A 14,286-nucleotide genomic window follows, 5' to 3' on the forward strand; every position below is an offset into this window, starting at 1 on the left:
GGATACCAAGTCTAGATTAATACATGACGATCTCAAGCAAATATTACGAATCGAATGTGCAAAAAGGAAACGTGGGTTGTCTGGATCGCGCAGCTTATGATGGCGTGAACGGGGATCGACGTCTTGTATTATGTCTATAGAGGATACACCGACCCCGGGTGTCCCTCGTCTCTCTCCTAATGACCGCTCCCCCAATAGCCATGCACTATTCAAGAAAAATGATTTGCGTGTGTGATTGTTTCTGTACGCGCAAACAGCCCATTCCATGCCCTAATATGTTTGTAATAATGACATGAACCGACTTTCTGGGTTACACCACACGCGTTTATCTATCCAAGTTGTAGTCTTTCGTGCTTACGAGAAGTACAGTCTGTGACACCAACTATTTTATTATCATTATCGTTGATGATGATCTTTAACCCGTGAAAACATTCTTATGTCAGTTTGACGAAACGGACAGTGCGAATGACAATAGAATGACATCTTTTTTTGCCCTTTTTACCGACTTGGCGGTCCGTAGACAGACTTTCCAAGAGGGGCTCTACTTTTCTCTATTATCTTTTTGTGGTATGGGGGGGGGGTGCCGCGCTGAGGTGTGTGTGCAATTGGAAGGTCTGTGAGGAGGTGTGTCTATCCTTGTGGGCGAAACACAGCCACTCCGAAAGCAACGAACCGTCATTACACTTGTTCTTCCATGCTAACATTATCATTGTTTGTAGATGACACTTTTTACACATTTTCTCCAACATAAATTCTTGCTGTAGCAAATACAGTAATAATATAATGCATAAACGGAAATCATGATAGAAAAGCATGTCATATTTTTGGCAAACATAGAGAGGATCCCGAATCCGATATGATTTGCTAGTTGCCATGGAAGGACCCGAGAAAATAGTTGTCCTAAACCTTGTCATTTGCTGCTATGGCAACGCAGCAGCACCGACCAAGCAACCAACCCAAATCCGATCAAATAACAACCATCACAACCCATCAGAGCAACAACAAACAAGCTGACTTGCCGGCTACGAGGTTGTTGCTGTGTAGTAGTAGTAGTAGTAGTAGTAGAGCCACGAAGCGTCCAAGTGGTCCATCCAAACAAAGTTGCTGTGAAAAGCACAAAGAGCGAGACACTCTTGTGCGACGACAAACACCAATCTCCCAACATAAATATTTTGCGTATAATAACCAAAACTTGCCTTATTTGTTGATGATTGCAATGCAGAAAAAGAAAATCTTTGATTTGCCATGTTTTTTTGCCAAGCCGGGTTTGAGTGTGTGTGTGGTGGGGGGTGTTCGAGTGAAATTATAGAGCCAGGGGTGTGCAGCGATCTCTTTACCTCCTGCGATTAGGTAGAAAGCTTGAACTGTTGGTGTCACAAACAATGGTACAGCTTATCACATTTCAAGAGCATGATACATACGATACCATCATCACAGTGGGAAGTAGTACCACATTACAACATATTGTATTATGACAGATACATGCGATCATCAATTATTATTATCGGCAATGTAATTTACTTTGTTTCCGCAACGGATCACACGTTTGTTCATCATTCATGATCGGCTCTGGAAAGAAACAAAAAAGTACCAGCTAGACTCGAATGGTCCAAATGTTCGGCCTAGTTTTCTTTCGATCGGATCTCCCTTTGCGCGCGGCTTTCGCATTTTATTCCCACTTTACATCCGACCGGCCTCTATTTTTAAGGTTACCTCCGAAGATGTACAAGTCAGAAACTTTATGTACCTCATTTCATTCATATATGCTGTGCATCTTTATATATGCATTCACTTTTATGTGGACAATAACTTATGTCATGATATTGGATAGAACATGTAGCTTTTTCTGTTCTGCCATGTGCTTTGTCCTACACCGACACCGGAAAACAATTCTAATACATAGGATATACATCCGATTATCTATTAGTAACGCTCTTAATCATTTTCTAATACCTGCTATGACAGTCCTTGAACTAATGTGTTTATAGGTTGAGGGCTGATAGACAGATAGTATATTTCGGTAAATCCTAACCCCGAACAATATTCCGGGTGTACGCATGCCGGAAACAAAAAGTGGGCTGTTAGGGCGATATCCGGACTGAGGAGTTATTATGGACCTGAGTTATCGCAATCGTAATGACCCTGCCCATCAGTTTCAACAAGAAATCGTAAAGTCAGAACTTGTTCACCAAACCATTCAAGCGATCCATCGACTTGTTCAGCAGTACCCAAGTGATTTTGATCTGAATTTCCTTGAGCTACCAACGCAACACCCAACGCTTTCAGTTCAAGAGGCAATCAGTCAACTTTACAACGACACAATCTCTTTATATCACTCACGCAATGTCACCTTTGACAACCAATGGGTAAATCAGGAAAACGAGAAAAAAGTTTGCTGGAAATGTCTTCTGGTTTCTCTAGAGAGAGCTCGGCGCGGGGTGGGCTTTAAGGGGTAGAGTAAAAGAGATAAGTCTCGGCTGCTTTTGTTGGTTCTGCTTTTCACTTACATAATGAATACATGTATATAACGTACATATAGCACTGGAACGTAGCTTGGCGGCAAGCCCTATCATATGAAAGCATAACTGAATTAGCAGATGGTGACACGGCAAAGATTGTGAATTCGTTTCATCCGAAAAGTCGCAAGTCTCTGGATGCTATTTATAAGTATGATCTAGCGAGGTACATGCGTTGGTATCCATGGCGGTGGTTTTCAGACTTGGTCTTGATAGGATCAGGTGGATTCTCGGCTGTTTATGCTGCAAACGTTTCATTACTATATGATGTATCCGAGACCGGACAGCGATTTGGTGCACGGCGTCGTCCAGTGGCTATCAAGGTGGTAGACGAAAAGATTCTAAATGAGGTGAGTCTTGCTATGCTATACTTAGGAAAGGGAAAGTCGAGTCATTAGAGGGCAGTAGAGTGTTGCATATGTGCATTTTAAGCTTTTAAGTAGACAATTGACACTGACTTTGTGACATATCTGTCTTTGTAACCTTAATAATATGAAGATTATAGTTCAATCCAGAGCATTCTTGGCGCTACTGTTCCATGGCATCACTGTATGCGAGAGCACAGGCGATCTGTTGATGATTGCTACGTTGTCCGAAAATGGTAACCTGGAGCATCGGATCAATAAACCGGTGCAATTTGGCTTGGATATGGTCAATGCGACAGATATTGTCATTCGTCTTGCATTCAACCTGGCTAGTTTACATGATGAAATTGGCATGTGTCATCGCAATATACATCCAGGCAATGTACTGTGTGCAGACGATGATTACTTTTTGGTGGATTTCCGGTTCTCCACTGCATCGAATCAGGCTACTGATGTCACCAAATCATCCATGGGCCATTATGGTAAACTACATGGCTTATACACGTTGAAAAGGAGATGTCGAATTCTTCATGATCCACTGACGAAAATCAATGCTATTAACGATTTTTAGGTCGGATACCCTATATCGCTCCCGAGGTGCGAGAAGGCATATATACTGAAAAATCCGACGTATACTCGCTGGGCATTATTATGTGGCAAGTCGTATCCGGAATCGAGTTTCCATCGCCCGAGCTATTGTTTGATGCTCCTGACGTCTACCGAGTCGAATGGATTCCAGGTGTTCCGGAATGGTACCAGGAGCTGATGATGGCATGTCTCGAACCACGTCCCGAGAATCGACCCACAGCCGAAGAAATTGGGCTCATTATGCGCAAGTACGCTGTATCGACTCAATCGGACAAGATGCAGGTTCATCAACAAGACTGGGTAGCTTATGCAACTCGCCGCCGTACCGAGTGTAAGGTGCATCAAGAACGCTGGGCGTCTAGCCAAACCCCATCCTATGTCAACGGCGATCGTTATCGTTTCAACAATGAATCGGGAGAACCTGAGGCTGTAACTATGAGTAGCAAGAATGAAAAGGAAATTCAAATGATGACCGCATCTCGAGTGTATGCGTTTAGGTCTTTGCCATGCACCGAATTTGTGAGCCTCCCATTCCATCAACGTCCTTTTGATGCTACAAACTGGTCAGACGAAAATTAAGGAGCAAGGCACTCGCACATTTTATCATTGTCATCTTTCTTTTTTCCCATTCCCTTTCCCCACAACCTTTTTATCTGACACAACAATAGCAACACACATTTCATTTCCCAGCTACATCTAATTGATTCCCATCTCTCCATTCAGTATTTCTCTTACTCCTGTACTTTTCTCTGTTTCACCGATAACTCTGCTATAATACTTTATAGTGTTTGTATCCTTTTATACTGTTGTCAATACAGCACAGTGAGCCATATCTCATATATGAAAAGTGTGTGCGGGAGGCATAGTGCTACTCAGTTCATATGGCGTGTGCCTATTATTGAGTCATGGAAAATAAGAATTTACATAGCAACACGACAAGCAGTCGATCTGTGTTACCTCTTCCTTCTGTGCCTTGTACGTACCTAATTTTTTTTTACTTTAATAAACCGCTACTTCCAGTAACAACTACGATCTATTAAACAAAAGCGAAAATGAATCCCGCTGACGCTAATTACAACTGGGGAAGCTCACGCAAGAGATACGAATGGCAACAGGGTTATGCCATGGGCATGGCGCCTCGCGATCCAGAACTTGAAAAAGATCTCTTTGGCGAAGAAAACCACGTACACAGTGGTATTAACTTTGCTAAATATGACAGCATTAAAGTCAAGATTCGAGGAGATAATGCCCCCCCCGCATTCGATAACGTGAGTTGTCTTTGGCACGTCAACGGAAGTGAAGGCCTATAGATTAAGACTAATTTTTTATTTTGTTACTTCTGACCACAATCAGTTCGCGAATGCAAACCTCCATCCTGTAATGAAGGAAAATATTCAGCTTGCTCGGTACCAGGTCCCCACCCCAGTACAGGTATTTCACTAGTTTCTAAAAGTAAAGAACTGGGAGAAAGGATATGTGATAATGCATGCATAATGAGGTGGTTGTCCGTTTGTTTGAGAACACTTTCTCACTCGCCTACTTACTATTTAGCGTCATTCAATTTCCATCGTCACTGCGGGTCGGGACCTGATGGCCTGTGCTCAAACTGGATCAGGCAAAACTGCAGCATTCTTAGTTCCTACTTGCTCTGCGTTGTTCGAGCGTGCTCCACAACTTGTTGCACGTCCTGCAAGCAGATACGAAGCACGATCGTTCTCTGCAAAGCCCCTTGTTCTGATCATAGCACCCACTAGAGAACTGTGTACACAGATTTTCGACGAAGCACGTCGCGTGAGTATTTACTTGATGCCATTGTACACGGAAGAAGTAGATGGGGACCCAGATATCTCGTTCCTTCATGTTGTTGACACGGATATCAATAATGATCTTACTTTCAATTCTTGTTAGTTTTGCTATAGAAGCATGCTTCGACCATGGTATGTTATTCAAACGTATATAGAGAAATGAAGTTAGTTGATGATGTGGCTTTCAAATAAACTAACTCAAATGCAATAGTGCTGTGTACGGTGGTGCCGCCTACCGTGGTCAGGAAGTCGAACTCGAGAGAGGATGTGATGTTTTGGTAGCTGTGCCGGGTCGTTTGATGGACTTTGTTGAAAAGAGAAAGATTGATTTGAGCCATGTAATGTTCCTCGTTCTGGATGAAGCTGATCGTATGCTTGACATGGGCTTTGAGCCAGTCATCCGAGAATTGGTGGAGCGCCGAGGTAGCTTATTTTAGCGAGACTCAGTGTTATGCAAATGGGAAGGAAAAAAGTGGTTTGTACTCAAAACATCCTTTTTCTTGATAATAGGTCTGCGCAGAGAGCGTCAAACTCTCATGTACTCTGCTACGTTTCCAAAGGATATTAGACATCTTGCCAGGGACTTCCTGCGACCTGATTACCTTTTCCTGCAGGTTGGCCGTGTAGGTGGCACCACCACCGACATTACACAACGGGTAACGTATTATAACAGACTTTCGTTCTTGAAGCGAGAGATGCATATCCTTTCCTGAAAAGTCTGCTTTCGTTCATTTTAGGTATTATGGGTTGAAGAATCTCAAAAACGTGACCAGCTAAAGCAAGTACTGATGGGCCAACCGCCTTGTCGAACTCTCATCTTTGTGGATACGAAGAGAGCCGCAGACTCGTAAGTTAAAAAACAGGGCACAGATTGGCAAAAAGAAATAGGAAGAGAGGGATGGATGTGGCTGTAGTAGTAAAAGTAGTGAACCATAATGTTGATACTGTAATCACAGGCTGGATCAGTTTCTGTTCGAGTCAAAATTCCCCAGCACATCAATTCACGGTGACCGAACACAGCGAGAGCGCGAGGATGCGCTGATGGCGTTCCGGGCTGGCAAGTGCCCCATCCTGGTGGCCACTGCGGTTGTAGCTCGTGGTATTGACGTCAAAAGCGTCATGCATGTCATCAATTACGACTTGCCACCCAACATTGACGAGTATATACACCGGATTGGTCGTACCGCCAGAGTTGGCAATGCCGGTCTTGCCACCTCTTTCATCAATCACAACAGCATGGGTATCGCTCGTGACTTGACCAAGGTCTTGCAAGAATGCAAGCAAGATATTCCTGACTGCCTGAAAAGCTACGTGTCTCGTGGTGCCCTGTAAGTATAGCCGCCAATAATAGGGGAGCCAAGAAGATTGAAAAAATTACTAATAAGGGTGGATGTGTACATTTTGAATCTATAGATCCTTTGACGATGACGATGACGATGACGACGACCTCCCACAGCACAACCAAATGCGTTACTAGGTGGTCGGAAAAAGAAACAAAGAATAAAAAATCCAAAAACCCTTCTGCTTCTTCTATCTCTCTTTGACACCTGTCATCTGTCAAAAAAAGTCTAGTTTAGATCTTAAAATATAAAGTACAAAAAAGTACAAGTAATCAAATACATGATATCTTTGGAAAATATGTTACAAAATGAGACAGAGTTGATGGTTGGCATGATAGGAGGGAGCCATGCACAAGAAAATTTGACAGCCAATTTGTACTACATGGTTTTCTCTTACAAATCATTGTAAGTGAACTTTCTAGAGTCTAGCTGCAGTGTCACTGGACCTAGATGGACGGCAATAAATGCATGTCAATATTGGCTTGTGTGATCACAGCGGATATCCATTGATAATTAAAAGTAAATTGCACCATATTGTACATACCATCATTGGCGATATCAACAACCATCATGGCACCAAATACGCCATCTAGTAGTAGTAATATCGTGAAAGATATCAGCTTGTGTGCCACCTTGCAAGTATCCAACAACCTATTTCCACTGCCATTTTCCCCTTTCACCTCCGTTCCCCAAGCAACACAAACGCACATGGCTTTGCCTTTTCCCACATGGCTGTGTATATCGTGGCCTGATCTTTATTTTTTCATTATCTTACCTTTGATTTTGGCTGGGTCATAAGCCTGGCCCATCTTTGTCAGAAATTTCTCGTACATTGCCTTTGCCTGGTCCGTCTTCATGGCTCGGTGAAAGTCCGGTTTGTTGCCTTGTTTAGCGCAAAATCAAAAGCATGTGAGCCTCAATCCTTGTTATTTCGTACGCAGAGTTGCATATACCAGCGGGTAAAGTAAAGGATCCTGCAATTTACCTTTAATCGTTTGTCCTTGAAGCGTGAATTGGGAGACTAATTTGCATGTTCGTTTTATTAACAGTGACAGCTTTTATTTCTCAGGAGCAGAACATTGGAGAGCGAATTCCTCGCTTATTGCCATGTCTTTCTATTGAACTCACCACACAATACCTCGAGGCCAAGCTCCTTGACACCCTTCTTCCACATTGTTCCTTGTTCATCGTCAAACACTCGAAGGTTTAAAATCTTGTTGATAATGTAATCGACATCCTTATCAGTGTCATCGGTGCCAACGCCAACCAACACACAGACACCTTTTTGGATTGAACTCACAACCTGCTGATCGACTGCGCTATCCTCATTTAGCTTCAATGGTCTTTTCTTTTAATTTTCCAAAAGTATAGAAAAGTCAAGGAGGGAGTAATGTGGGTTTAATATGTAAGAGGGGAATTGCTTGCCCTAAAGTCAGACAGACGCACCAGTAACACTTGCTCGAGCCACACGTTGTAAAACTGCTCTCATGCCGGATTGCTGCTTTTGTGTATTGTTGCCGTTCGATCCGAGAATAAAGCAATATCGCTTCAGGAACGGTGACCGGAGACTAAAACCGGGGTGCTCGCCAAAAGCGGCTTTCGGAGCTCGATTGCCTCGATGAAGCAGCAGCAACAACCACCACCATCCCTATCGGTAGTTGGCGTTCATCTTTTACGGGGTAAGTAAGAGTATGTGCATGACTTTGTCTACCAGCTTGTGATGCTGAATACTCCTATTCAATGTTTTATTCTGTACATTGTCTATAGAAAAGCATGCACCTGGAGCGGAAAGATCTTGGGATGGGAGCAAAGCGTGGTGGAAATAGAAAGAGCTGTGCTTCCCTATTATGTAGAACTGTATTTGATAGTTATGGCTGGAGCATATACCAAGATCGATATGTATGAACATCCTTTTTATACAGAGTATATACGAACAATAGACGACACAGACGGAATGTCTGCAAGGGGCTGTGGCTTGTTTCGCTTGCTGTCTGTGGTGTATGCGTGATGGATTGCTTGCATGGTAAACGATAATGCCATATACCTTTTCACTTATGCATGATCACAATAGCTCAGATGACAATAAATAACAAGTATTCTTGAGACAGGATCATATGTCGCATTCGTATCTGTTTTCAGCAATCTGCAGATTGAGAACCGCATGAAATACACTAGTCGAAGAGTTTAGAAAGAAGGTATCGACTTGTGTTCACAATAACAAATCCAATTTCCGCAGATCTCCCTCCCCCGCACACAAGTCGGTTATGGTAACGATGATGACGTGAGGAAGATCGACGCATTTTTGCGCTGCCCTCCCTATTATTATTTCTTCCGCCGTTACCGTTTCTTTCTTCACATCAAGTTGTCGATAGCATGCATTGCATTAAACAGCGATTGAGCTAGCGACAACACGTCCATATGTACATACTCCTCCCTCACTGTTCGACAGCGTACGCTTACCTTATCTTTTAGAGGAGGCGATTTGAATTTCTTTTCTTTCTTCCGAAAAATGAGGGGCGTCATGCATTACACGCTATTTTTGCTGCGTAATAGCCGTAATAATATCAGGGGGAAAAACTGCACTGCTACTGGCAATTGCTACGACTCTACGCGTAGCACTCCTCACCCCTCCGCCATTTACCGCTTCCAAATACCAGTAGCTTAGTAGTAGCCGTGACTATAGTCAAAATGGTTGAGATACATAATGATCAAGTTCCGCCGCTGTCCAGGGAGTTGTTGAACTTTGTTTTGCCACATCGCTTATGCTGTGTATTGAATTCTTTGAAAGCAAAACGACTTTTCTACATACTGTACTGTACTATCCAAATTTTGTACACTGAATGCAAAGAATGCACAAGTACTTTTTTTTCCTTTCACCCTTCGAATTCTATCTCCTTCAAAAAAGTAGTCGTTGAAGGCGGTCTTCAAGGTCGCTATAATAGTAGCATGTAGCGGTCGCCTAAACCTACAGCAACGACATGTACATTGTTAAAGTATCTGTGCCATCCGGGTATATCATGCTGTTACCCATATAATATACTTCTAGAGTACTGCAAAAAGGAGCGACGACCTTGGAAGGTGCACTACCACCCGTTGTGTTGAAAGAATTGTATTCGCTGCGCCCCTTATAGGGAGCTTTACTTTGGAGAGCTCGTTTTTGTGTTCTTTGATTAAGGAGCTTAGACGCAGCAATTTCAATAATAGAAAATTATGTGCAAGAAGAATAACCTTACTGGACCTTCTTCGACACGAATACGTTGCCTGCACTTCACAGCCGGACTATCACTTTTTCCACCAGTAAATGGTTTGTTTTTGACGGCTGAGAGACCTACTTCGGTTAGACCCTTCTTCCACATGCTGTATCTTCCTTTCCCTCTCCTTTTGCTGAAAAACAACTCGGCCCCTTTTGCACCAAGTCGTTCTTTACTGCAACCTGCGTCTGCAACCCCTCCCCTCCTCCTCCTCCTCCTCCTCCTACGTTCTCTTTTACTTTTCTCTAGCCCCATCGGTTGCAGCGTTCTCCTTTTTCATAAGAAAGAGGAAAATAATTGTGAAATAGAATAGCCCTTTATTGAATACATGAGCAGCAGCACTATCACCACCACAAAGGCGCGTACGATAGACACAGCGAGGGGGAGGGGAGACAAGGACATGTAGCCTTTCTCTAACAGTATAAATAGCGGGGTAGTCAACCGTCGAATTCGTTTTTACTCATCACTACACATCTGTTCCTTGTACTTTCAAGACTTCACTCACACACAAAATCTTTTAATATGCGTTTCTCGATCATTTCCGTTGCTGCCGCTGTCTGCCTCATTGCTGGTGTCCAAGCTGCTCCCGCTCCTCCAGCTGATGGTGCTGGTGCTGGTGCTGGTGCTGCCCCACCCAACCCTGTTTCAGCCTTGACCGACGGTGCAACAGGAGGACTTCCTGTTAACACCAAAGCTGCTTCCGGTGCTGTTACTGGCCTTACTGCTGGTACTGCTGGTGTCCCTGCCACTGGTCTCCCTATTGGCAAACGCGCTGCTGGTGCTGATTCTGCCACTGGAGTCCCAAACAGCACTGAAGGTTCATCTGGCACTGGTGTTGGTGGAAGTGAAGCATCCTCTGCAGGCAAACCCCAAGGTGCAATCCACGCTACCGTTGATCAGACCAAGAAAATTGCACAAACAGTCAAAAAGGCCGCCCAAGCCAACGGTTCCGCTAACGGTGCCGGATCCCAAAAGTTGACTGGACCTGTCGGCAACACTGTTGGCCAAACTGAAGGCAAAGTTGTGGGCAACGGGCAGCAACCCGGTCTTGTAGGTTCTGCTGCCCAGGCTGTTCCTCAGTAAAACATGTCACTAAAATCCCCCATCGCACCTTCCTTTCCAATTTACAACAAATGTTACTTATCTCCTTTGTTTCAATCCCTTTTGTCCTTTTAAAACACGCTATTAGCTTATACCCTTCTATAGCTAGTAGTATTCCGACAAAAGATGAAAAAAATATATTTTGCCTGTTCGAGTTTATTATCTTATATACACAGTAATACATTTATTGCTGCCTCAGAAATAATCGTGGTGAAAGGATAATCGTCTATAGTAGTCTCATCATCAATCTCTTTTTCTTGGGCCAATATTATTCTTCTGTATGATAAGATAAACTGTGCGATTATGGAGTTAAGTGCTTGTAGATGATTACATTGAGATAACAAGCCGTAGCTATTCAACAAAGTATGCATTACTGTACATTCACCGTTGCTGCTATCATATAAGCAGTTGTTTCAAAAGGTGGGTGACGATCTTCTCTGATAATGCCGTTATTCGTCCCATTATACGCTGTAAACTAATTTGAAAGCAAAAGCACTCATGGACTATTCAATCGCTAGAAATAGAGAAAATAATACACACATCTGCCCCATGCGATTTACTAAGGATGCACAATCCATGCTTTTCTGCGAGCTATTTTTCAACTTCAACAAAAGTGCTAAATACAGGGTAGTAGATACAGTCAGGACATGACGGGTTTATTTGAACTAATGAAGGGACGAATAAGAAGGGTGCTGCTGCAAATGGAAGAAGGACGGAGGAAAAGATTCAGGCCAGCAACAGAAAATCTATCTATTTCAAGAAGTACCGATATAACAAACCTGTATCAAATACATACAAGAATAAGGAGGGGTCGCCATCATGATGATGCTGACACACAGAGATGGGATGACAGCCATACACAGCCTGTTGCCGTAATGCGTTCTTCTGTTCGAAATAGCAATTATGGGCGGATAACAAGGAACAACACAATATACTATCAGTTCTTGGACATCACATAGTTTAAAAGTTAAAGATCGTTTTCTTTTATGATAACGAAATAATAATACCCAGTAGTACTGTACTTTACTGCTTTGCGGTCGCAAAAGAGCTTCTGTATGCTACAATGTACGTACATATCACTAACAGGGGTTCTCTCTTTTACCTGTGGATGCCACAGCTTGCATAAAAGGAGGTGGACGCTTAACTTGGTAGTCAACAAAGCGAACAAGAACAATTGTGTTTCCGATCAACCACTAAGAAGTTAATCAAAGGAGAAAAAAATCTAAGGTTAAAGTTAACAGGGGTTGCCGCTTGTATGTATGTACTTGAAGCTGTAAGGAAAACAGAGACAATGACGAGGAGCAGGTTTTCTTGATCAAGTATTCCTAGAGTCCCTAAACTGCTTAGTATAGAAAGTAAATAGTTGTGTCATTACGAAAACTTGATAAGAGTGCTTTTACTAAGAAGCTTTATACTATTTGGCATGCATCATAATGTTACAGAAGATAACAGCTTATGATTTCAGGAAACAAGAGTTGAAAGCCACCTAATGTCAGCTGCAGAGGAACGATGGAACTTGCGCAGCAGCAAAACAAGAGCCGAAAGAAACGTGAGGGTCAGCAACGTTCCGTAAGCGCTTTCCTACTTAGTAGTCCCATAACGCGCGCAGGCGATAAGAAAAGGAGTAGTATTTCAGGTCATAGTGAGTATCAGTACAGAAAGGTATTAAAACGGTGCGACTTTCACTGCAACGAAGAAGAGGGCTTCTTTTTTTTGTCTGTTATTTTGTCACATACGTCTTCCCACGACCGTAAATTCAAAGCTATGCGTATTGCCATCTCTACTACCCTTGCTTGTGTACTCGTTGCAAGCAGTGTAGCCAATACAGATCCTATGACAAGACTTCAAACGCAACACTCCGACTTGTCTCCCTCAAAGGTTTCCGGTGTCGCAAGATTCATCCCCTCTTTACAACAAAAAACCGCTACGACCACCGTGCAGCCGCAGTTTATCAAGCGACTTCATCGGCGACGTACTCGTTTATTGAAAGCTAGAAAGGAACAGCCCGAAGAACCCGAAGAAATAGACGACGATGAAGAAAAGGGAGGCTCACACACAGCTACAAACGGATCAGGCCACGGAAAATTCCTTGAACCAACTGTCCACACAACGACCGATGGGCCTGTCAGAACCGTCACTCAAACAGGCGATAAAGTGATTGCAGGTACAGCTCCGCGAAAAAACACCTTGGTCAGGACAACCGTGAGTGATTTGAACCGTGCTGCTACTGCTGGTGCCAGATCTCCGAGAGCGGGGAATACCGACGATGAAGCTGGTGATGGCACAGCCAGTGATGCCGTTGATGAAGAAGAAATAGGTAGACCCGACAGCGCCTAGTTATATACTATTTCCTAAATCAGTACAGTATCGACTGCCTATATATTACCCATTATATGTTTTTTACTTAATAATACAATTAAAAAACGCTGATATTATGTGTTTCGCTGTATGATATGGAATGTAATAATATGTTAGGGCTACAAGTACTGTACTATTTTTATAGCAGTTGAGTCGAATATAAAATAGGCACACTAGAATATCTCGTGTTGTACATTATAAGAAAAGTTTGGTCCTCGTCAATTATTCTGTTTGCACATGCCATCCCTTCTATAACCATCGACATGGTTAGTCATCTGATAACGTGGCAGTTACTATAAAGCTTGGCCATACAAATGCTACCTTTAGGAGCAGACGTTTTATTGTAGGCGAGAACATAGATCACAGACAATGAATTCAACAACAGCAACTACGACGATCACCTCCAGTGCACAGTCAAGAAATCGTTACAATAAGAGTAGCATGAGCTCTCAGCGTACTACTATTAATGCATTCAGGAGCTTGACATTAGAATCTGTGTATGTAGTCGGGAACGATGCAATAAGGAGTCCTACAAATAGGGTGCCTTATTGTGGCAGCTTTTTCATTGCCAAAATATATGTGTTTGAGTGCAGTAGATGATAAAGTAACTGTGTCAGCGGAGGTTTACATCTCTTGTAAAGGAGAAGACAGAGAGGGGTTTGGGGAGTAAGAACAGGAGCCACATCGGTTGAGCAATACCTCTATCGTTCAGTAGAGCAAGAAGGGAAAGTATTCGGGAGATAACATGCAGGAGTATATAGGCGCTAGTAGGATAGAACTGAAAGCGAAAACGAGAAACCCACAAAAAAAGAAAGCCAAGAACACTATACGACGATGTAGGACAGAACAAGGGATATATTGTGGACAGATGAATACTGTCGACGACTACTGCTTATACGACTGTTCCCGAGTTCACGCAAACCTAAAGGTGAAATATAAAGAAAATCCACCCTTTTGACACT

General features: G+C 43.0%; 5 protein-coding genes across 5 annotated transcripts; 4 read left to right on the forward strand and 1 right to left on the reverse strand.

The window, feature by feature from the left end:
- Positions 1-2,111: 2,111 nt before the first annotated feature.
- On the forward strand, positions 2,112-4,048 carry BDB00DRAFT_872917 (kinase-like domain-containing protein; the record flags this gene model as incomplete). The annotated part of the gene is made up of 4 exons (XM_053127017.1): positions 2,112-2,366; positions 2,540-2,866; positions 3,015-3,363; positions 3,453-4,048. The coding sequence occupies 4 exons, from the start codon at positions 2,112-2,114 to the stop codon at positions 4,046-4,048; spliced, it is 1,527 nt and encodes a 508-aa protein (XP_052979136.1).
- Positions 4,049-4,361: 313 nt separating this feature from the next.
- On the forward strand, positions 4,362-6,841 carry BDB00DRAFT_825948 (P-loop containing nucleoside triphosphate hydrolase protein). Its single transcript, XM_053123685.1, has 8 exons — positions 4,362-4,737; positions 4,823-4,900; positions 5,021-5,260; positions 5,378-5,406; positions 5,486-5,697; positions 5,785-5,930; positions 6,012-6,121; positions 6,231-6,841. The coding sequence occupies exons 1-8, from the start codon at positions 4,522-4,524 to the stop codon at positions 6,604-6,606; spliced, it is 1,407 nt and encodes a 468-aa protein (XP_052979137.1). The 5' UTR covers positions 4,362-4,521; the 3' UTR covers positions 6,607-6,841.
- BDB00DRAFT_825950 (D-tyrosyl-tRNA deacylase) lies at positions 6,842-8,293 on the reverse strand. Its single transcript, XM_053123686.1, has 6 exons — positions 8,061-8,293; positions 7,743-7,928; positions 7,600-7,635; positions 7,390-7,497; positions 7,159-7,203; positions 6,842-7,060 (listed from the first exon to the last, which is right to left on the reverse strand). Exons 1-6 carry the CDS (start codon positions 8,101-8,103, stop codon positions 7,008-7,010), a joined length of 471 nt encoding a protein of 156 aa, XP_052979138.1. The 5' UTR covers positions 8,104-8,293; the 3' UTR covers positions 6,842-7,007.
- A 2,068-nt stretch (positions 8,294-10,361) lies between these two features.
- Positions 10,362-11,116, forward strand: BDB00DRAFT_825956 (uncharacterized protein). Its single transcript, XM_053123687.1, has one exon. It carries the CDS (start codon positions 10,388-10,390, stop codon positions 10,946-10,948), a length of 561 nt encoding a protein of 186 aa, XP_052979139.1. The 5' UTR covers positions 10,362-10,387; the 3' UTR covers positions 10,949-11,116.
- A 1,614-nt stretch (positions 11,117-12,730) lies between these two features.
- BDB00DRAFT_872921 (uncharacterized protein) lies at positions 12,731-13,303 on the forward strand (the record flags this gene model as incomplete). Its single annotated transcript, XM_053127018.1, has 1 exon — positions 12,731-13,303. One exon carries the CDS (start codon positions 12,731-12,733, stop codon positions 13,301-13,303), a length of 573 nt encoding a protein of 190 aa, XP_052979140.1.
- Positions 13,304-14,286: the final 983 nt, after the last annotated feature.

The sequence above is a fragment of the Zychaea mexicana genome (genome assembly GCF_025766255.1).
Source record: "Zychaea mexicana strain RSA 1403 chromosome Unknown BDB00scaffold_42, whole genome shotgun sequence".
Lineage (NCBI taxonomy): Eukaryota > Fungi > Mucoromycota > Mucoromycetes > Mucorales > Lichtheimiaceae > Zychaea > Zychaea mexicana.

Excerpts from the sequence above, each read along its gene's own strand:
- BDB00DRAFT_825956 (XM_053123687.1), top strand. The coding sequence starts at position 10,388 with ATGCGTTTCTCGATCATTTCCGTTGCTGCCGCTGTCTGCCTCATTGCT.
- BDB00DRAFT_825950 (XM_053123686.1), bottom strand. The coding sequence starts at position 8,103 with ATGAGAGCAGTTTTACAACGTGTGGCTCGAGCAAGTGTTACTG. Across the intron at positions 7,929-8,060 it reads GGCTCGAGCAAGTGTTACTG|TCGATCAGCAGGTTGTGAGT; the intron begins GTGCGTCTGTCT and ends AGGATAGCGCAG. Across the intron at positions 7,061-7,158 it reads TGTTGATATCGCCAATGATG|GTCCAGTGACACTGCAGCTA; the intron begins GTATGTACAATA and ends CCGTCCATCTAG.
- BDB00DRAFT_825948 (XM_053123685.1), top strand. The coding sequence starts at position 4,522 with ATGAATCCCGCTGACGCTAATTACAACTGGGGAAGCTCACGCAAGAGA. Across the intron at positions 5,698-5,784 it reads AGAATTGGTGGAGCGCCGAG|GTCTGCGCAGAGAGCGTCAA; the intron begins GTAGCTTATTTT and ends TCTTGATAATAG. Across the intron at positions 6,122-6,230 it reads ACGAAGAGAGCCGCAGACTC|GCTGGATCAGTTTCTGTTCG; the intron begins GTAAGTTAAAAA and ends CTGTAATCACAG.